The sequence below is a fragment of the Macaca mulatta genome, chromosome 20 (assembly GCF_049350105.2).
Source record: "Macaca mulatta isolate MMU2019108-1 chromosome 20, T2T-MMU8v2.0, whole genome shotgun sequence".
NCBI classification, from domain to species: Eukaryota; Metazoa; Chordata; class Mammalia; order Primates; family Cercopithecidae; genus Macaca; species Macaca mulatta.
This window is the reverse complement of record NC_133425.1, coordinates 62,556,516-62,579,885: the sequence shown is the minus strand read 5'-3', so window position 1 is coordinate 62,579,885 and position 23,370 is coordinate 62,556,516. Positions and strand designations below refer to the sequence as shown.

Sequence of the window (23,370 nt, the reverse complement as noted above, 5' to 3'; positions counted from 1 at the left end):
ACTGAAATATATCTTGACTGTGGTAGCATCTACATGGGTGCATACATTTGTTAAAACTCAGGCTGGGCCGGGCGCGGTGGCTCACACCTGTAATCCCAGCACTTTGGGAGGCCGAGGCGGGCGGATCACAAGGTCAGGAGATGGAGACCACGGTGAAACCCCGTCTCTACTAAAAATACAAAAAATGAGCCGGGCGCGGTGGCGGGCGCCTGTAGTCCCAGCTACTCGGGAGGCTGAGGCAGGAGGATGGCGTGACCCCAGGAGGCGGAGCTTTCAGTGAGCCAGGATCGCGCCACTGCACTCCAGCTTGGGCGACAGAGTGAGACTCCGTCTCAAAAAAAAAAAAAAAAAAAAAACTCAGGCTGGATGCAGTGTCCCACGCCTGTAATCCCAGTACTTTGGGAAGCCAAGGTGGAAGGATTGCTTAAGGCCAGGAGTTAAGAGGCCAGCCTGAGCATAATTATTTTCTCTACAAAAAAATTTAAAAATCAGCCAGATGTGGTGGCAAATACCTGTCGTCCTAGTGAGTCAAGAGACTGAGGCAGAAAAAATAATGAAACACTTAGAAACAAATGTTTTTTTAAAAAGCCTGTAATCCCAGCACTTTGGGAGGCCAAGGCAGGAGGATCACTTGAGGCCAGGAGTTCAAGACCAACCTAGGCAATATAACAGAACGCTATCTCCACAAAAAATACAAAAATAACTTCAGGCATGGTGGTGATGGGGTTACAGGTGAGATGCTGTGGTCCCAGCTACTCGGGAGGCTGAGGTGGGAGGATCACCTGAGCCTGGGAGGTTGAGGCTGCAGTGAGCCATGATGGCACCACTGTACTCCAGCCTGGCAAGAGAATGAGACCTTGTTTTGTGGGGGATTAAAAAAAAGGCAGGAGGATCTCTTGAGCCTAGGAGTTTGAGGTTTGAGGTTACAGTGAGCTATGATCGCACCACTGCACTCCAGCCTGGGTGACAGAGCGAGACCCTCTCTCTCTTAAAAAAAAAAAAAAAAAAAAAAAAAAAAAAAAAAAGCAAAGAAACAAGCTGCAATAACAAGCTCCCACAACAAGCTCACATGCCCTAAATCGACCTAACCTGCTACTCAAAATTGTTCCAGCCAGTTTTCCCAGCCCGCATGACAGTAAACCCATATTCCCAGTTTCTCTAGCCAAAAAGTGGGTGTCATTCTTTTTTTTTTTTTTTTTGAGATGGAGTTTCACTCTTGTTGCCCAGGCTGGAGTGCAGCAGCACGATCTCAGCTCACTGCAACCTCCCCCTCCCAGGTTCAAGCAATTCTCCTGCCTCAGCCTAAGTTAGAGTCATTCTTAATTCTTCTCTTTCTCACATGCCATATCCAATCCATAAGCAAATCCTGTTGTCTCTATCTCAAAATACATCCAGGATATGACCATTTCTCACTACCTCTACTGCTACCACCCTGGTCTCTCACCAAGATTACTGCAATAGCCTGCTTCACTTTTGCCCTCTATAATCTATTATTAACCTAGCAGCTAGCATTAGTCTGTCAAAACCTAACGCAGATCATATCATTCATCTACTCAAAAGCCAGCAGCAGGAGCATGCCTTTACTCTCAGCTACTTCGGAAGCAGACCAAGAGGATAACTTGAGTCCAGGAGTTTAAGTCACCCTGGGCAACATACCAAGACCCTGTACCTAAAAAATAAGCAAACTAAACACTCAAAACTATTCCCCATCTCACTCAGAATAAAAATCCCATGTGGTTATAATGGCCTACCATGGTCACATGAACTGGCTCATTATTATTTCTGATTTCATCTACTACAACTTCTTTCACAGTCTACTCTAGCCACAATGGCCTGCTTGCTGTTGATCCAACACAGGGTGCCACTCTGGGGCCCTTTATAATGGCTGTTTCCTCTGTCTGGAACATCTCTCCCCCACCCCCAACTCCTGCACGGCTCACCATTCCCTAACCTCCTTTGTGTCTTGGTTCGGGTATGATCTTCCTTACCCAGACCACCCAATTTAAAACTGCAAACGTTCCTGCTCATTGATCACCCTTATCCTATAATACCTTTCCTTTTTCCCAAAGCTATTGTCACTTTATAAGCTATTACATAACTTATTATGTATATTGTCCATTAAGGATCTCTGCTTTGTTCACTGATGTATCTCAAATACCTAGGACAATGCTCAGTACACATAACAGGTGTTCAACAAAGACCTTCTGAATGAATAAATTTTTGGATAACTGTGACGGGTACAGTAGTGGTTAAAGACTTTACATACACTATTTCAGTTACTCTCAACAGCAACCCTGAGAAGTATCCATTAATCTCATTTTACAACTGAGGATTATAATAATTAAACATGCCCAAAGTTACATCATAGTAAATGCAGAAGCCAGAACTTAACTCAATTTTGCCTAATTCTAAAGCCTTAACAACTATAGTTCCTCAAAGCTGCATATGAACGGGACGAGAACTAAGCTGCTTCAGGAGGTAACTCAGTTGAAAGAATATGAAAGAACACACTGATATGGAATCCAACATAAGGAACAGAGGCAAATAATTAACATTTGGAGAAGTTCCTTCAATTTTCTTTGCTTCCAGTCCTAGTCCTGTGGGGACAGAAACAAAACCTAATGGTTATAAGAAACAGACCATAAAAAGAGAAAAGAAATTCGAGACCCCACAGTCTGAGCTCCATGGATGAGAAAACACAGGGCAATGCCTTTTCTCCAAATTCACTGGAGAACTTTATTACAGTGGCATGGAACAGTGCAGCAGGAGTTTTTGCCTTAAAATGCTTTTTTTTCTAGAAAAAAAGTACAGAAGTAGTACAGATGTTGGCAAAATTTTATTTGAGAAATACATGATCTATGCATAACATTTACAGATTTACATCTGAGGGAAAGATAGTGATTTCTACCAGTGTCATCATTTATGGAATACAGCCACACTCAATTGTTTACATATTGTCTAGGGCCCTTTCACACCACAACAGCAGAATTAAGTAGTTACAGAGATGAGTAGTTGTGACAGAGACTGAAAGCCTGCAAAACTGAAAACATTCACATTTGTCACTTGACAGAAAAAAAAACTTCTAAAACCAGAATTTAAAAAATGTACATTTCCTAATAGCTTGCATCAGTTCTACCACTCTTCCTAATAGAATTAAAAACATATCTTTTTAATACACTCATGCATTGCTTTAACAACGTTTCAGCCTACAATGGATCATATATATGACAGTAGTCCTGTAAGATTATAATGAATCTGAAAAATTCCTATTGCCTAGTGACATCATAGCTATTTTAACATTGTAGTGCAATTGCTTAATTTTTATAAGCAATTTAGAGTGTCCTAAGCATACTGTGTTTATAAAATCTACAGAACCACATTCATTCACCACTTACTCAAGTGACTGACCCAGAGCAACTTCCAGTCCTGCAAGCTCCATTCAAAGCCATTTTTTTAATATTGTATTTTTACCATGTCTTTTCTATGTTTAGATACATGAAGATACACAAATACTTACCATTGTGTTACAGTTGACTACAGTATTCAGTACAGTAACATGCTGTACAGTATAGGTTTGTAGCCTAGGAGCAACAGACTATACCATATACCCTAAGCGTGTAGCAGGCTATACCACCTAGGTCTAAGTATGCTCTATATATACACAATGATAAAAATCACCTAGCAACACATTTCCCAGAACATATCCCTGCCATTAAGCGACACATGACTGTACTAGAACAAACCATCTCACATTTTTGTTATTTTTGGTCATATAATTAAAAACATCTCAATGGCTTAAGTCCAAGGATAATGTGGTCTTCACACTAGTCAAGCAGTATCATTAAATTAATTCAAGCAAACTTAACTTCTAGTAGCGTTAACAACCCATTTATTAGTTATTAAATACTGGAAGACCTCAGTAACACTGAGATGACGCTCTTGAAGCATTAAAATAGTTTTGGGCTAAAGCTGACAAAAAAAAAATTTGTTTTTTTGGTTTATGTCTTTAGTATCTGAGCTACCACATTAAACAAACTTTAAAGTATTCAAACAAGAAAAAATAATAATTTCAATGGTCACACATACACGCATCAGAAGGACCAAAAAAACAACAATCCTACAAGGACTTCTCAAATTCTTCCTTATATACTGTGTAAGAATTACCAAATAGTAAAATCTGGAACATTCACTTTTAGTTTTCCAAGCAAACAAACTAATACACAGGAAAGCAAACTGCTTGCTTATTACTCATTTTTTAAAATCTTATAATCTATTTTCCCTTTTCCAATTCAAAGATTGTTTTGTCATGCACAAAAGAGCAAATCTAATTCCATAAAATTGGAGAAAACAAAAAATTCTTAATTTTATATATACATATATACACATATATACACACTATACACATATACATATACACATACACGTATATATATGTATATATACACACACAAGATTAAAAATCTTTTTCCTAATACAAAATCCTTTTAATTTTCTCAAAGGAATAGTTAGACATTTCTCACGTTACATAAATGTGGCAGGTTATGCCATTCATGATGACACGGAGAAAACTAACTTAATACGTTGATAAAAACAGGTACAAAAACACACCGCGAAACAAACCCAGAAAAAATGAGTATGAAACTGGATCCAAAAGGGTGTTTTGAGTATAAAACTAGATTTAAAAGAGTGTTTCTTCTTTAAAAATTTTACTTCAAGAAGTCAACTCCTTGACTTCTCAATCAAGGATCAACCAATCCAAGATGCTATTCATTAAAATTTCACCAGGCCAGGTGCAGTGGCTCACTCCTGTAATCCCAGCATTTTGGGGGGCAGAGGCGGGCGGATCACATGGTCAGGAGTTCAATACCAGCCTGACCAATATGGTGAAACCCCGTCTCTACTAAAAATACAAAAAATGGCCGGGCGCAGTGGCTCAAGCCTGTAATCCCAGCACTTTGGGAGGCCGAGACGGGTGGATCATGAGGTCAGGAGATCGAGACCATCCTGGCAAACATGGTGAAACCCCGTCTCTACTAAAAAAAATACAAAAAAAAAACTAGCCAGGCGAGGTGGCAGGCGCCTGTAGTCCCAGCTACTCGGGAGGCTGAGGCAGGAGAATGGCGTAAACCCGGGAGGCGGAGCTTGCAGTGAGCTGAGATCCCGCCACTGCACTCCAGCCTGGGCAACAGAGCGAGACTCCATCTCAAAAAAAAAAAAAAAAAAAAAATTAGCCTGTGGTGGCACACGCCTGTAATCCCAGCTACTCAGGAGGCTGAGGCAGGAGAACAGCTTAAAACCCAGGAGGTGGAGGTTGCTGTGAGCCAAGATCACGGCACTACACTCCAGCCCAGGCAACAGAGAGAGACTCCATCTCAAAAAAAAAAAATCACCCAAATCAAAATCATAATACATTTAACATAGACTTGAAATAAGGCTCTCAGCTTAAACATTTTACCTATATTTTTGTATCTTTAATCTAAACTTCTAACATCAAAACTGTAAGACATGTTCCCAGAAACTTTTTCTCAAAACAAAAAATACATATTTCTGAGTTAAAATTTTCAGTTTTTTCTCAAATGTAAATTTGCTGTTAATGGAATTAAAAAGTTACCTATGAGATATTTCTAAATACTATTAATTTTTAAACCTAGAGAGCTTTTTTTTCCATTCACCTCTTAATTTTATTTTTATAGCACTATACTTACATATATTTTTGTAAACAAAATACGTATTGTCAAACTTTTAAAGTAATTGTTCTGTTACTTTCCTTAAGGGTTAGAATGTTCTATGACAAATATCATGTACATGAAATTAGGAATGGAGTGATATAAAAGTTTACCAGTGGTTTTAAAAAATTATATTGACCAGGCACAGTGGCTCACGCCTGTAATCCCAACACTTTGGGAGGCAGAGGAGGGCACATGATGGGGTCAGGAGTTCGAGACCAGCCTGGCCAACATGGTGAAACCCCACCTCTACTAAAAATACAAAAATTAGCCAGGTATGGTGGTGGGTGCCTGTAATCCCAGCTACTCAGGAGGCTGAGGCACGAGAATCGCTTGAAACTGCAAGGCGGAGGTTGCAATGAACAGAGATCACGCCACTGCACTCCAGCCCGTGCAACAAGAGCTCAACACCATCAAAAAAAATAAATAAATAAAATTTATATTACATCCTTATAACATGGAATGAAAGCAAATCTGAGCATATGCTGATGTAATCAGATCTGTGATCTTTATTAAAATGTAAATTACCAAATAATCTCTAACAAAACAACTCACAGTATTTTAAATTGCAAAGAAACGTTTCCTACCTTGCCTGCTTCTCTTTCTAAGTCGACATACTCTCGGCTAGGTGTTTGTCGCTGTTCTCCCTGCCAGCTGGCCGGAAAAAACTGGAGAGACAGATTGGTTCCTGTGGCCACAAAAGCCTTTTAGAAAAATCAATACAAACAGGATCAGGAGCAGGACATTACATAAATTATGCAGGCAGTCATTTATTTTTACATCAGTTTATGTCTTAAGTCAGGCAGCACAGAGAATACTTAAAAGTAAAAAAACATGCACTCATCATTTTTCTTAAGTATTAAGTTACAAACATCTGATTCCATTTTGAGGACATTTGCCATTGGCTGCTTAATATAAAATCAGACATGGAATCAATACTTTCTTTCAGGTCATTTTTTGCTGACGTTAGGATCTCACACTGCTAATGTCTAACCAGAAGCCACCATCCATCCTTGCATTTAAAAACTTCTATTTTTAAATGTAAAAATCACTGAAAATCTAAAGGTTTTGAATTTTAAAGAACACCTCAATTTAAAGTTGTATAAATGAGACACTTTAATTTTCCTTGATTTCCCTTGCTGAAAGAAACACTGCATGGCAGGCAGTACATAAAAAATGCACTTGGAATTTCTGTCTCTCCTCTGATAAACCATACATTAGCATGCGATGTCACAGTACTCTCTAAAACCCTAGATGATTTTTAAAAATATGTCTTTTCTAATATTTCACTTTAGGAGAACTTGATCCGACTACAACAGAGAGAAAAGTATTCATCTAATATTTATAAAAGATTTGGATGTTAGAGCTCAACAGATGGAACGATCTAAAACCATTTCAATAAAGTGTCATTTTATGTAGCCCTTGAGCAAGTTACCTCTATATTTCCCTCATGCAAAAAACAAAGACATTACCCCTTTCCCAAAGGAAATTAAGAAAAAAAGAAGTAAAAGCATTTTTGAAAAAATACATTTTTCATCATCTAAATGTAAACTCTTCTTTGCTGAAACCAGAAACAGTTTTTTGTGGCCGGGCGCGGTGGCTCACGCCTGTAATCCCAGGACTTTGGGAGGCCGAGACAGGCGGATCACAAGGTCAGGAGATTGAGACCATCCTGGCTAATAAAGTGAAACCCCCTCTCTACTAAAAATACAAAAAATTAGCCAGGCGTGGTGGTGGCGCCTGTAGTCCCAGCTACTTGGGAGGCTGAGGCAGAAGAACGACGTGAACCCGGGAGGCAGAGCTTGTAGTGAGCCAAGATCGCACCACTGCACTACAGCCTGGGTGACAGAGCAAGACTCCGTCTCAAAAAAAAGTTTTTTGTTTGGTTTATTCTACTAATTAAGTTCAGAAGCATTATTTGTTTCCATGCATACAGTCTTCATCTCAAATTAAGAGGTTCACATTTGGGGCAATTTGTTTAAAGCCAACAACCAATTTGGCTATCCAATAGTTCCCCGATGGTTAACAGCTTAGATTCTTTAGAGGTAAAAATTATCCTTCCTATTTCTATTACTGGCACTGTCAGTACACTTGTCAACCTAAATGCTAAATCTCTAAACCTCTTTGATGGCATTTCCCTAATCAACTGGGGTACCATTTTCATGTGGTAAATGTTTTATATGCATAGAAACTGAACTAACATCAATATTACAACATCATTTTTAAAAATCTTTCAGGCCAAGAGTGGTGGTTCACGCTTGTAATCCCAGCACGTTGGGAAGTGAGACAGGTGGACCACCTGAGGTCAGGAGTACAAGACCAGCCTGGCCAACATGGTGAAACCCTGTCTCTACTAAAAATACAAAAAATTAGCTGGACGTGGTGGCAGACACCTGTAATCCCAGCTATTTGGGAGGCTGAGGCAGGAGAATCACTTGAACCCAGGAGGCAGAGGTTGCATGCAGTGAGCTGAGATTGCACCACTGTGGTCCAGCCTGGACAACCAGGTGAGACTCCATTTCAAAAACAAGAAAAAACAAAAAACAAAAAAAACTTCCCATGCACTATGAGCATAAGTCTTAGAACCCCCCAACACTAGTTCAAACAAAAAAGGAGTTTCTGGGAGGGAAACTGCCCAGGCTGTATGACCTGAAGCATACCTCAGTTTCCTCACAAATTAATTATTTGTAAAGTGCTTAAAACAGTACCAAGTAAATGTTACGAAAGTGTTTGCTGAATGATATGAGAAATAACTTTAAGTTCAACAAGAAAGTCAACTTTTTCAGCTTCAGATAATGAAATTCTCAGAGCAGAGTGGTGGCAGAAAAGAGACTCAGCACATGAATGAATGCCCTGTGTCAAAATCCCTGTGGTGTGCTTCTTCAGTAGCAAATCCTTCCACCTCCAGTGTACCCCAAATCAGCTCTGTGCCAAGACACTCTGCAGATCGTATTACCTCATCTCCTGTCTTGATGCCAACCTCAGAAGAGATTTCCTGCTTCATCACTATATGTCCATTATCTCATAAAGATCGCTCTCTGAGACAGAAGTGGTAAACACAGATCATTCTAGAAAAGCATTTTCCAAACTTATCTGACCATAGAACTCTTTTAATGAGATACCTATATATACGTAAGAGTTGGAAAAAGTCTGTTCCAAAATATTAATATATTGTTCCAAAATATTAATATATTGTCATAGGAAAATAAAGAAAAAAAGAAACAAAATGAAAACATTAAAATGCTACACTGGTATGACGCCTATATTTAAGATTTCCAGGTTGTCTTATGTTTTATAGGTTTCACAAATTATAAAATAGCACACCTTGAGACAATCCAACATACTTTTTACCATTCATTCTTCAGAATTAGAAATATGTATTAGTTTTTACTCTTCTCACCATAGAGTAACCATACTTCTCATAAATATTTTTTCTTTAATTGATTATTAGTGTTGAAGACATCTCCAACACTCTTACTACATAATTGGTAAGCATAGGCCAGGTACGGTGGCTCAAGCCTGTAATCCCAGCACTTTGGGAAGCCAAGGCAGGCAGATCACGCGATCAGAAGCTCGACACCAGTCTGGCCAACGTAGTGAAACCCCATCTCTACTAAAAATACAAAAAATTAGCTGGGTGTGGTGGTGTGCGCCTGTAATTCCAGCTACTCGTGAGGCTGAGGCAGGAGAATCGTGAGAACCCAGGAGGCGGAGGTTGCAGTGAGCCAAGATCTTGCCATTGCACTGCAGCCTAGCCGACAGTATGAGACACCGTCTCAAAAAAAAAAAAAAAAAAAAAAAAAAAAAACCGTGAAACCCTGTCTCTACTAAAAATACAAAAACAAAATTAGCCAGGCGCGGTGGCAGGCGCCTGTAGTCCCAGCTACTCGGGAGGCTGAGGCGGGAGAATGATGTGAACCCAGGAGGCGGAGCTTGCAGTGAGCTGAGATAGGGCCACTGCACTCCAGCCAGGGCAACAGAACGAGACTCCAACTCAAAAAAAAAAAAAAAAAAAAAATTCGTAAGAATAAATCAAAGCTGGGTGCAGTGGCTCACGGAAGCAGGCAGATCACTTGAGGCCAGGAGTTGGAGACCAGCCTGGCCAACACAGTGAAACCCATCTCTACTAAAAATACAAAAACCAGACAGGCATGATGGCAGGCACCTATAATCCCAGCTAGTCGGGAGGCGGAAGCAGGAGGCGGAGGTTGCAGCGAACGGAAATGGCACCACTGCACTCCAGCCTGGGTGACAGAGTGAGATCCAGTCTCAAAAAAAGAATAAATCAGATTCTACCACAGATTCTTCTACTGGTGTTCACTTTTATTTAATGCTGATTAGGTTTTACAGTTAAAAACTCAATTGGCATAAAATAAGGGGGCTGATTTTTATAGTTAGAGATGATCAACACATCCTTAAATTATTTCACATCTAAATGCAAATGGGAATAGTTTTGAGAACTGTGGATATTCTTGCCATTTATGGCTGCTGTCAAAACAGGCAAAATAATGCCTTTTTCCACAGCCAAATAGAAAGAAACCATGGCCTATTCATAAGTAATAAGATAAATTTCAGGCATTAAATTAACTAGCCTCTAAATTCAAATAATCAAGTACCTATGGTATTGTGCAAAATACCTGTATCCAGAGGGGTTTATACAGAATTAATAAGGTCTCCACCCTCTAGGAGCTAAGGATCCTGTAATTAAATGTGGGTTAACACTAAATTAAAGGAGGGAAACTAGAAAGAGAAAAAACTAGGAAATGTGAAATTCCTCTCCAAATACCAATAGTTACATTACTTAACAAAATAAGACCTGTGTCGTCTTAAGTGCAAACCTCACACAGCATTCAATCTACCTTCTTTAACCTTTAATACTTTTCAGAAATTTAAAACTTATAAAATGTGTCGGATCAGACATTTGTTTTATTTTTGGAGACAGGGTCTCACTCTGTCACCTAGGCTGGAGTGCAGTGGTGTGATTATGGCTCACTGCAGCCTCGATCTCCCAGGCTCAGGTGAGGATCAGATATTTGGAAGCAGGAAAAGTCTAGAATGTCTAATTCATCCTGGAAAGAAATTTAAGACAAACACTAACCACCTATAACACTACTATAATATTACGGCATTTCAGATATCCCATGGGTTGAATTCATAATTCCATTCAGCAAAGTCTGAAATGACAGAAAACACCCTACTAGCTATGATTCACCATTCCAAAAAAATTCAGCTTTCAAAAATAGTGATAATAATATAATACATGGGGCGGCGTATGGTGACACCGAGCCTGGTAGTCCCAGCTATTGGGAGGCTGAGACAAGAGGATCGCTTGAGCCCAGAAGTTTGAGGCTGTAGTGCCTTATGATTATGTCTGTGAACAGCCACTGCACCCCAGCCTAGGCCACACAGCAAGACCTCTCTCTTAAAAAAAAACAAAACAAAACAAGGCCGGGCGCGGTGGCTCACACTTGTAATCCCAGCACTTTGGAAGGCCGAAGTGGGAGGATCATTTAAGGTCAGGAGTTCAAAACCAGCCTGGCCAACATGGTGAAACCCTGTCTCTACTAAAAATACAAAAAAATTAGCTGGGCGTGGTGGTGTGTGCCTCTAATCCCAGCTACTCAGGAGGTTGAGGCAGGAGAATCGCTTGAACCTGGGAGGCAAAGGTTGTAGCGAGCCAAGACTACATCATGCTGCTGCACTGCAGCCTGGGTAATAGAGCGGGACTCCATCTCAAAACAAACAAAAAAGCAAACATTGACAGTACAAATACTTTGTATCTTATCTTTTATACTTGCATCCTTTACCTCCAGGAAATTCTATCCTCAAGTGTACCACCTTCCTTTTGCAAAAGGTAACCCAGGCAAAGGATGACACGATCATCGCACCAGCTAATGAATTATTTTCTTATACCACTCAGTGACAAAATCTAAAAGCATGTCTTATGCACTTCAATCATATAAATAATACAATTACTCAAGAAACTTGCAAGTGGGCTAAAAGCTTGAGACTGTCTTTCATAACATGCACTAATGACCAAATATTCACGAGCTCCTATAAATTTAACCAGTATCTTCTCACTATTACAATTCTAAAAAGCCTTCACTTAAAATATCAAGATATTCTTTAAAATTAAATTTGAGTTCAGTGGTGAAAAGGAAGAGTTTTATGGCATATGAATTATATCTGAATAAAAATAAACTGGTTTTATAAAGGGGGTGGGAGGAGTAAATTTCCAATATGTCTTCCTACTATTAACCCAAATTCAAATCGCATCTAACTTCAAGCCTCTGACAATGCAATAGGTCCAAGTCACCCAGCAGATAGTAACAGCATTCCATTAGACAGCGCTTTAACTTTTTAAAAAATAATCAGGCCGGACGCAGTGGCTCACGCCTGTAATCCTAACACTCTGGAAGGTCGAGGAGGATGGATCGCTTGAGGTCAGGAGGCCAGCTTGGCCAACATGGTGAAACCCCGTCTCTACTGAAAATACAAAAATTAGCCGGGCGTGATGGCAGGCACCTGTAATCCTAGCTACTCAGGAGGCTGAGGCACGAAAATCGCTTGAACCCAGGAGGCGGAGGTTGCAGTCAGTGGAGATCGAGCCACTGTACTCCAGTCTGGGCAACAGAGCAAGACTCTACCTCAAAAAAATAATAATCAACCTCTTTTCTCGGTTTCTTCCTACCATTCTCTCCTCATCAGCACCTCCAACAAGGCAAACCAAAAGGAGATGAGAGGAACTAGGACCCTTGAATTTTTTTCTTCAACCCAAGATCTGGTGAAGACACACCAAATCTGCCTCCTAAAACGAGGACCTCGAGATCAACCGTGAGTTTCGCCCATCTGTGCATTTTAGGAACGGCAGCCCTACTCGAGACATATGGATAATGGTTTATTTCTGATTCTCCTGAAGCTTAACATTCTAAGAAAATGACACTTTTAAGGCCTTTCCCCCCCGTTTCCTCTCTATTAGGACAATACATAACTGGAGAAAAGATTTCTTCTCGGCGATCTGGGAGTGAGACCGCTTGACAGAGAATCACCGAGAGCTCACCTTTTAAGAAACAAACTATCGCCGACCTTGAATGAAGCTCCGATTGTTTTTCCGAATGGGGGTTTGCTTGCTTGCCACAAATACCCTGAACCCTTCCTTGGTGTAGCCGCCTAAACAATGCCCTTCACTTGTTTAGTCTGGCTCGGGTTCGAGCCCCACTCGCGGTGCTCCATTGGCCGACACGCGCCACCGCGGCGGGCCCCAGGGAAAGCGTCTCCTCGCGAGCACCGGCCCGCGGCGTCTGGTTTCGCATTTTGAAACCCGAGTAGGAAGTGAGACGGCGCCCGCTCAGTTCCGGGAGCCGCGGCAGCCGCGCCGCCGTCCGGAACCGGCCTGGGCCGCGGCCGCCCGGCGCAACAAGTGACCCGCGCGCGCCCCTGTCTGCGCCCCGGGCCCGCCGACTTACGATTTCCGAGCGGCCGTCGCGGCAGGCGTTCTGGAAGCGCGCCTGGCGCTCCTCGTGGGGCCGGTCCCTGAAGCCCGTGTACTTAATCTGCAAGGCAAGACGGCCCGAAATCAGGAGCCAAATCCGCGGCGCCGCCCGCGCGCCCGCCCTCCCAGCGCGGCGCCGATAAAGGCAAGCAGAGGCTGCGGGCGACGGCCGCCCAGGAGAGATTGCCCCTCCGCAGGCGCGCCGACCGGGACTCCCGGGGACCGCGCCGCCCAAACTTTTCTTCGCCCGGGCCCACTCGGGGCGCGCTGCGGCCTCCTAGCCGCCCGCCCGCCTCACCTCACACTCGCGGCTCAGCTTCCTAAAGAACTCCTCGTTCTCGAACTTGCTTCTCTGGTCGGGCACGACGCGCGGCATCTTCCCGCCCTGAGGCCGCGCCGGCCAGCCGCGCTCGGGGCTTGCGCGGGCACCCGCTGGCTGGCTCCGCGCTGACCGACTGACCGCCCACCCGCGGCGCCCGGACGCCCGCTTCCCTTTGTTTCAGGCGCCCGCCCGCGTGGGCTCCCGTTCCGAGGAGTCGGAGGCGCAGCTGCCCGCTCGAACCCAACCCACGCCGCCGCCGCCGCCGCCTCAGCCGTTGCCTGCCGCCCGCGCAGCCCCAGCTCTCGCCGCCCCCGGCCGCCGCCGCCGCCGCCACTTCCTCTCACCGCCCACCCCGCCCCCGCCGGCCCCACCCCTCCTCCTTGCGAGGCCGCCCGCCTCCAACTCCAGCAAACAAGACGCACCATTCACAACTCCGCGGCCCGCGCCGCGCATGCGCCACCCGCCCGCTGGCTAAGCGGCGGGGCTGTGGCGCCCCGGGGCTCCTTCCGCAGCGCTGCCCTTTTCCCGCTGCTCGCCCGCGATCACTCGGCGTGGAGCTGCCGTGGGGGGATCCGCCTGCCTTTTAGCAGACGGGAGTAGCTAACGCAGGCCTTTTCTTCCGCCCTTCCTCGGCCATCTGGAACTTCTGGGTTCCCCAGGTGCGCGGAGTAACCCCAGATTGTCATTTGAACGCGAGGAAACCTAAGTCCTTGGGGACTTTTCGTCCCTAAACCGACCGGTAGGGGTGTAGGCTGTGCACGTTGAAGACTGAGGTGGAAATGGACCGAAGAATCCAACCAAGGCATGGTGGAAAGGTCGTGGCTGTTGGAGTCAGATGGGTCTTAGATGGGATCCCACTCAGCTACACTACCTGCTGGCTGGGGCCTTAGACAAGAACTGGACCACTAAACCTCAGTTTCCTTATTTCCAAAATGCAGACACTCCTAAGTTTGCAGTGTTAGCGTGAGAACTGTTATGTGGGTCTAGCACACAGTGGGAGCCCAATAAATTTAAGTTTCTAAAGAAGAACAAGCTGCGTTAAGAATGTAACCGATTGCCAGTCTTACTCAGTGTGCAATCAGCTGCAAAAAAAATAAGATCCATAAGTTCTAGGGAAGTCGTTTAGCCCAAACTGGAGAAAGTCTGACATGGGATTTATGGCAGAGTTTCATTCAAAGTTAGTCCTGTGGCCGGGCGCGGTGGCTTATACCAGTAATCCCAGCCTTTTTTTTTTTTTTTTTTTTTTTTTTTTTTAAACAGAGTCTTGCTCTGTCGCCCAGGCTGGAGTGCGATGGCGTGATCTCGGTTCACTGCAACCTCTGCCTCCTGGGTTCAAGTGATTCTCCTGCCTCTGCCTCCCGAATGGTTGGAATTACAGGGGCCCACCACCATCCCCGGCTAAATTTTTTTGCATTTTTAGTAGAGAAGGGGTTTCGTCGTGTTAGTCAGACTGGTCTGGAACTACTGACCTCAGATGATCTGCCCGCCTCGGCCTCCCAAAGTGCTGGGATTACAGGCGTGAGCCTCTGCGCCTGGCCTAATCCTAGCACTTTGGGAGGCCGAGGCGGGCTGATCACCTGAGATCAGGAGCTTGAGGCCAGCCTGGTCAACATGGCAAAACCCCATCTCTACTAAAAGTACAAAAATTAGCCAGGTGTGGTGGCACACGCCTGTAGTCTCAGCTACTGAGGAGGCTGAGGCAGGAGAATCGCCTGACCCCGGGAGGTGGAGGTTGTAGTAGCCGAGATGGTGCCACTGCACTCCAGCCTGGGCCACAGAGCAAGACTCCATCTCAAACAGCTACTCGAGAAGCTGAGGCAGGAGAATGGGTTGAACCTGGGAGGCAGAGGTTGCAGTGAGACAAGATCGTGCCATTGCACTCCAGCCTGGGTGACAAGAGCATAACCCCGTCTCGGGGGGCGGGGGGGAAGAAAACTCCATGAAGAAGCACTCTTGTTCCACAATGGGTCCAAGGAGGGCTCACAGACCTCCAAGTTGATCTTGGCCAAAGACTCCAGCAATAATTGTTTCTGCCATGGGAAATGTGGAATAAATAAAAGTTGAAAGATCTCTAGAATGGCCTTGATGGCCAGACAGACACTATGAGCTTAGACAAGGTCAGGGTCAAGGGAGCTGGACCTGGAGGGGTGGGAGTACAGAGCAGGGCAGGGCGCTCTCATTGTCAGCCTCATGGAGGGGAGGAATGATGTCCTAAGGGAAAGGGACAGCAAAGCCTGCCAAGCAGACCCAGAACAGCAGCCCCACAGACAGCCTTGGGCAACTGCAGGCCACAGGGTAACCCACACTCGGTGTAGTCTGGCATTCAACAGCCAGGATGACTGGGAAATAAGCCACATACTGAAGAAGGCCATCTCCTCAGCTAACCCCTATATGCCTTTTTGGTGGTTGTTTAAATTTTTTTCACTTCTTTTAAAAAACTGAATTAAAGGAAATTTATAAAGGAAACTTTCACCCATGTAAGGTACACTTAAGTCTGTGCTTCTAACAGCTTTGGCAGCTGTTGAGTTGGGTATGGGTTAGCCCAGACACTATGCTATGGGTGTTTGCTAAGGGGGTTTGCTAAGATCCAGCTCTACTAAGGCCCACACATGGAAGCTTGCAGGTGTCTCTTCTGTGCCAAGAAACATCTGCCCCCACCGTCCCAAAACCTGACTGAATTATCTGAAGTCCTATCATCTGGAATCTTCCTTTTGTAAGGATTCAAGCCAACCAAGGGTCTTCTCTGAGTACCTCCCTAACTTCCTAGGTGGGTGCCTGCTCCTGCAGACTCCTAAAGCTGATCTTGGGTGGGTAAATAGATAATACACAATGAAGCTGAGCAGAGTGCAGGAACCTTCACTTGCCTAGTGCAACTGTGAAGCTCTGTTCAGGGTGCCTTCATGCACCTTATCTCAGTTAGTTCACACAACCACCTCCTTTTTTTTTTTCTTTTTTTGAGACAGAGTCTTACTCTGTTGCCCAGGCTGGAGTATAATGGTGCGATCTTGGCTCACTGCAACCTCCGCCTCTCAGGTTCAACCGATTCTCCTGCCTCAGCTTCCTGAGTAGCTGGGATTACAGGCGCCTGCCACCACGCCCAGCTAATTTTTGTATTTTTAGTAGAGAAGGACAGGCTAGTCCCGAACTCCCAACCTCAGGCGATCTGCCCGCCTCAGCCTCCCAAAGTGCTGGGATTATAGGCGTGAGTCACTGCACCTGGCCCACACAACCATCTTCTAAGTCAGGTCTCATGTCTCCATCTGAGAGATGAGGAAACAGACTTTGAAAAAGTAAATAAGGCCAGGAGCGGTGGCCAGCCTCCATTTTGTTATTTCAAATGGATCAGGGTCTCGTCACTGTCCTTTTGTACTTTCTCTTTTTTTTTTTTTTTTTTTTTTTTTGAGAGAGAGTGCATACCTGTAATCTCAGCACTTTGGGAAGCAGAAGTGGGAGGATCACTTGAGGCCAGGAGTTCGAGACCATCCAGACAACAGAGTGAGACCCCCCACCAACTCTAAAGAAACTAGCTAAGCATTGGGATACATCATCTTCATTCCTTCCTATAAGTTTAGTATTATTGATCCTATTCTACAGATGGGCCAACTGAGATTCACAGGTGCTAAGTGACCCCACGGTGGTGATTTTAATCATTCTACTCTGAGACCTAGTGGAGATACCAAAAGTCCTGCCTGCCACCCTCACTGAACTGCACACTCGTAGAAGGCTATGTCTGGGGTTATTCCTCTGGGAGCACCCCAACATGTTCTAGAAGGGTTCCCACAGGTTGAAGAAAGGGGTTCTATTGTGGGCCTTGTGGCAAGATGTGGGTCTGCCCTTGAGGGCTGTGCATTCCTACCTCTGAGCCTGTTTGTCCCTTCTTGACTTGGAAGATCGAAATCTAGATGTCCTGCCTCCACAGGCCCAGCAGGAAGGATGGTTTTATCCAGGACTGGTGTCAGCAGCCACCCATCTTTGCCTCTCCTCACAGAGGAGGTCTCTGAGCCTCTGATGCGTTTTTTCTAAGGAAATAGTTTCCCTTCAGTTACTGAGAAAATATTGTACCATCTTGAAGTTGAAATAGGATCTGGAGCCACAAATGAGACTTGAGAGGAGTGGGAGACAAGGAAAATTAGTGGCTGGCACATTGCCTAAAAGCCTGGCTCCACTCAGCTTCTAGTTTTTAGAAGGCAATGGGCCTTAATCCAGGATAAGGGTGTCATCTGCCCAAGTGTGGCAGTTTCCTGGGCCCTAAAGAATTTTTTTCTTTTTGAGGTATAATTTATATACTGTAAAATCCACCCTTGGGCCCAAAGAATCTCCCCTCCCTCCCAGGGGCATCTCCCTCTTCTGAGCCCCCCAGCCACCCTCCCCCAGCTCAGCCATCCCATAGGGAAAGGAAAGCAGAGAGGAGCAAGTTTCCCCAGAATAGCATTTCTTTAGTGTTGGGATCAATAAACCCGTTTGCTTAAAAGGAACCAGATGATTTCATCCTTGTAATTATAAGTTTGACGTTTGCAAATCTTGCCCGGGCTCCAAATGAGCCTCTTTGTCATCGGGGTTGGGGGTGGAGGAGTTTGTCTGGGTGCCTGGGGATGGCAGGACTCAGCCTACTGTGGTGGGAAGAGTGCCAAGCTGGGGTCGGGAAGCCTGGCTGCTGATCTTAGAGGGCTGCCTTGGACTGCTCTCCTTCCCCTCCCCTGCTCTCCTAGTTTCTGACAAGTGATGGGAAACAGACTAGACTAGGGGGCTAGGAAATAATAATAATGGTAATAACGATGATAATGGTAGTAATAATAATAATATAATGTGGTGAGAGCTGGGGTAAGCTCTAACCACACCACGCTCCTGCTTAAGACCCCTCCCCCAAGACTGAAGAAACTTAGGGCAGAAAGACAAAGGCCCTCAGCCTAGCATTCATGACCCCCTGACAATCCCTACTTTCCAACACTATCTCCTATCGTTTCTCCCCATGGCACCCTGCAATCCAGCCATACTGGCCTGTTTCCATTCCCCACATGCCCATACCATGACTTCCTTCTGTTTCTCTACTGGGAAAACTCATCGTTCTTCTTTCTTTCTCTTTTGGGGGAGGGTCTTCCTGTTTCACCCAGGCTGGAGTGCAGTGGTGCAATCACGGCTTACTACAGCCTTGACCTCCTGGGGTCAAGCAATCCTCCCACCTCAGCCTCCTGAGTAGCAGGTTGCTGGGACTACAGGTGCCACCATGCCTGGGTAATTAATAAAAAAAAATTTTTTTTAGAGATGTGGTCTTACTACGTTGTCCAGGCTATACTTTTTCTTTAAATCTATTCATGGGCCTCTGATTGTCCTCCATGGAATGACTGCCCCACAGCATCCGTTTACTCATTTGGCTGCATGCTATGTGCCAAGGAGATGGTCAGCTCGCCTGGGACACAGCAGCCCCCTGGATTCTGGGAGGATTTAGTTCTACACTAATTTGTTTACTTTACTATGAAGCCTTCATATGAGGGTATCTCCCCTCACCGTTAAGAATTTTTAAAGTTATTTAAAACTTGTACTTTTTTTGTAGAAAATTTAGGACATACAGGCCGGGCGTGGTGGCTCACACCTGTAATCCCCCCACTTTGGGAGGCTGAGGTGGGCAGATCACGAGGTCAGGAGATAGAGACCATCCTGGCTAACACGGCGAAACCCCGTCTCTACTAAAAAAATACAAAAAATTAGCCGGCCGTGGTGGTGGGTGCCTGTAGTCCCAGCTACTCGGGAGGCTGAGGTAGGAGAATGGTGTGAACCCAGGAGGCAGAGCTTGCAGTGAGCCGAGATCGCGCCACTGCACTACAGCCTGGGCAACAGAGCGAGACTCAGTCTCAGAAAAAAAAAAAAAAAATTTAGGACATACAGAAAGAGAATAAAGGAATCCTACCATCTCAAAGTAGTCATTGCCAACATTTTACTGTGTTTCGTTTGGGCTTATTTCATCCGCATTTTTTTCACTTAGTTATGACATTCTGTATGTGCAGCTTTGGATACTCTGTTACCACCTAACCCTATGGTGTAAATATTTCCCCATGTCATATTAAAATTCCTAATGATAGCTGGGAGTGGTGGCATGTGCCTACAGTCTCAGCTACTTGGGAGGTGAAGGTGGGAGCATTACTCGTGTCTGAGAGTTTGAGACCAGATTGGGCAACATAGGCAGACCCCGTCTCAAGAACAGACAAACAAGCAAACCAACAAACAACGCAATAAAATTCCTGATGGCATCTTCTTTTTTTTTCTTTCTTCTTTTCTTTTTTTTGAGATGGAGTCTTGCTTTTGTCGCCCAGGCTGGAGTGCAGTGGTGCGATCTCAGCTCACTGCCACCTCCGCCTCCTAGGTTCAAACAATTCTCCTGTCTTGGCTTCCTGAGTAGCTGGGACTACAGGTGCCTGCCACCATGCCCGCCTAATTTCTGTATTTTTAGTAGAGACAGGGTTTCACCACACTGATCAGGCTGGTCTCGAACTCCTGACCTCAGGTGATCCGCCTGCCTCGGCCTCCCAAAGTGCTGGAATTACAGGTGTAAGCCACAGCGCCTAGCCCCTGCCATTTTTTTTTTTTTTTTTTTTTTTTTTTTTTTTTAGACAGAGTCTCGCTCTGTCACCCAAGCTTGAGTGCAGCAGTGCAATGTCAGCTCACTGCAACCTGGGCCTTTTGGGTTCCAGCGATTCTCCTGCCTCAGCCTCCCAAGTAGCTGGGATTGCAGGCATGCACCACCATGCCTGGCTAATTTTTTTTTTCTTTTTTTTTTTTTTGTATTTTCAGTACAGACAGGGTTTCCCCATGTTGACCAGGCTGGTCTTGAACTCTTGGCTTCATGTGATCCACCCACCTCGGCCTCCCAAAGTGCTGGGATTACAGGCATGAGCCACCGCACCCGGCTCCTAATGGCATCTTGTAGCTCTACTGTTACTTGGCAGATCCCCTATTGTTGGGCATTTAAGTTGTTTCCTGTTATTCACAAATTACTAATTAGGCTGCTGTGAATGTCATGGTCCTTAAGGCTTTTTCTTAAAAGTTCTGAGCCAGGCGCAGTGGCTCACGCCTGTAATCCCAGCACTTTGGGAGGTTAAGGTGGGTGGATCACTTGAGGCCAGGTGTTCAAGACCAGCCTGGCCAATATGGCGAAACCCTGACTCTACTAAAAATACAAAAATTAGCTGGGTGTGGTGGCACGCACTTGTAGTCCCAGCTGCCTGGGAGGCTGAGGCACAAGAATCGCTTGAACCTGGAAAGCGAAGGTTGCAGTGAGCCCAGATCACACCATTGCACTCCAGCCTGGGCAATAGAGCAAGATTCTGCCTCAAAAAAAATAAAATAAAATAAAATTCTGGATAGTGTTTTTAGGATCAGTTTCCAAAAGTAGAACCACTAGGTCAAAAGATATGGACATCTTAAGGTTCCTGATGTATGTTGCCAATTTCTCTTTGACATCACCACTTCTCTCTTCTTGAGTCTTAAGAATCTGTTCCTCCTCCTCCTCCCATTTCTCTTATCAGTGTCTGAGACACAGGAAATGCCAACCAAGAATAAACCAAGAGCTGCAGATAGAGATCAATGAATCAATACAGGAGGTTGAATAATTCAACACTCACTTCTGGCTCATTATTGACTCTGGAATCCAAATGCCTCTTTTACCTTCTCTCCTTTTGTGTCCCAGCTGATGCCTTGATAACCTGCCATGTTCTTGGATTCTCTCCCAAACTTTCCAAGCTCGGAATCATTAAGACAGGCAGGGTTTCCCATCATGCTGTAATATTACCTTGTAAATAAGCAGAAATAATTATTAGCCCACAGATACCTCACCAGCCTGCCTCCCCTCCAGGAACACAAAAAGGGCAATTTAGAAAGCAGACAATTGTTCTTTTCCTCGAGATGACACTACTGAGTAAATGGGCAAGGAATTCAGCTTTGGTCTGCTCCAGCCCTGGCTAACTTCCCTTTGTCTAACCTGTCTTTCTTCCCTTCCTTGGCCAGACCAATTCACACTCTTCATTAAGTGTCATTTAGAGAGGCCAGGCACAGTAGTTCATGCCTGTAAGCCCAGCACTTTGGAAGGCCAAGACAGGTGGATGGCTTGAGCCCAGGAGCTGGAAGCCAGTTTGGGCAACATGATGAAAGCCCATTATCTACAAAAAAAATACAAAAAATTATCTGCGTATGGTGGTGCAAGCCTTAGTCCCAGCTACCCAGGAGGCTGAGGTGGGAGGATCATCTGAGGTGGGGAGGTCGAGGCTGCAGTGAGCTGAGATTGTGCCACTGCAGCTCTTCAGCCTGGGCAACAGTCAGACACTGTCTAAAAAAAAAAATTTCAGATGTGGTGGCACATGCCTGTAATCCTAGCACTTTGGGAGGCCAAGGCAGATCACCTGAGGTCGGGAGCTCGAGACCAGCCTAACCAACATGGAGACACCCTGTCTCTACTAAAAATACAAAATTAGCCAGGCATGGTGGCGCATGCCTGTAATCCCAGAACCCGGGAGGTGGAGGTTGCAGTGAGCTGAGATCGCACCATTGAACTCCAGCCTGGGCAACAAGAGGGAAGCGCCTTAAAAAAAAGAAAAAAAAACGTGTAGTTGGAGCCAGGCGTGGTGGCTCACACCTGTAATCCCAGTACTTTGGGAGGCCAAGGCGGGCAGATCACCTGAGGTCGGGAGTTTGAGACCAGCCTGGCCAACATGGTGAAACCCCGTCTCTACTAAAAATACAAAAAATAGCTGGGGGTGGTGGCACGTGCCTGTAATCCCAGCTACTTGGGAGGCTAAGTCAGGAGAATCGCTTGAACCTGGGAGGTGAAGGTTGTGGTGAGCTGAGATTGCATCACTGCACTCCAGGCTGGGGAATGGAGTAAGACGCTGTCTCAGAAAAAAAAAAAAAAAAAAAAAAAAAGTGTAGTTCAGAGGCCTCTGACAAGGCTTTCTAAATGAAGCTGGGCAGAATGACTGCCCCACAGCATCCCTTCACCAATGCCTATGAGACAAGACTGGACTCAACCACCTCAAAGGTATCCCACGGTCTTGATAGCTTCCCTAGTCCCACCTTACGCTAACTTCATCTTGCTCCCTCCTACCCAGGGGGAGCTCCCAGCATGCTTTGCAGTTTAGGTAGTGTTGGTGACAGAGATGGACACAAAGATGAACAACTCAGGTTTCCCTTCAGTGCATAACTTTTCTTTTCTCTTCTTTTCCTTTGCTTTCTCTTTCTCTCTCTCTCTCTTCTCTCTCTTTTTTCTTCTTTTCTTTTTTTTTTTGACAGGGTCTTGCTCAGTCAAGTGCGGTGGCATGATCCTAGCTGACTGCAGTTTCCAACTCCTGGGCTGAGGCGATCCTCCTGTCTCAGCCTCCTGAGTAGTTGGGACTACAAGTGCACACCACCACGCCTGGCTAATTTTTACTTTTTTTTTTTTTTTTTTTTTTGAGACAGAGTCTTGCTCTGTCACCCAGGCTGGACTGCGGTGGCGCGATCTCGGCTCACTGCAAGCTCCACCTCCCAGGTTCACTCCATTCTCCTGCCTCGGCCTCCCCAGTAGCTAGGACTACAGGTGCCCACCGCCAGACCCAGCTAATTTTTTGTATTTTTAGTAGAGACGGGGTTTCACCATGTTAGCCAGGCTGGTCTCAATCTCCTGACCTCGTGATCCACCCGCCTCGGCCTCCCAAAGTGCTGGGATTACAGGCATGAGCCACCGCGCCCGGCCATTTTTTTCAATATAGGGTCACATTCTGTTAGATAGGCTGGTGGGCAGTAGTGGCATCATTGCTCACTGTAGCCTCAAACTCCTGGGCTCAAGTGATCCTCCTGCCTCAGTC

At 45.2% G+C, this 23,370-nt stretch overlaps 1 protein-coding gene and 1 long non-coding RNA gene across 11 annotated transcripts in view; one reads left to right on the top strand and one right to left on the bottom strand.

Moving 5' to 3' along the window:
* CBFB (core-binding factor subunit beta) overlaps positions 1-13,922 on the bottom strand; it is a 77,317-nt gene extending 63,395 nt beyond the window's left edge. For 3 of the 10 annotated variants that reach the window (XM_015126323.3, XM_028840380.2, XM_028840379.2), the window contains exons 1-3: positions 13,517-13,922; positions 13,193-13,279; positions 6,314-6,430 (exon numbers count right to left, since the gene is read on the bottom strand). In XM_015126323.3, coding sequence (XP_014981809.1) covers positions 6,314-6,430; positions 13,193-13,279; positions 13,517-13,594 — 282 coding nt within the window. In that variant the 5' untranslated portion in view covers positions 13,595-13,922. 10 annotated transcript variants of the gene reach the window in all.
* Positions 12,615-16,001, top strand: LOC144337630 (uncharacterized). Its single transcript, XR_013411000.1, has 2 exons — positions 12,615-14,761; positions 15,426-16,001. It is a non-coding gene; the product is annotated as an uncharacterized LOC144337630 (long non-coding RNA).
* The last annotated feature ends 7,369 nt before the right edge of the window (positions 16,002-23,370 follow it).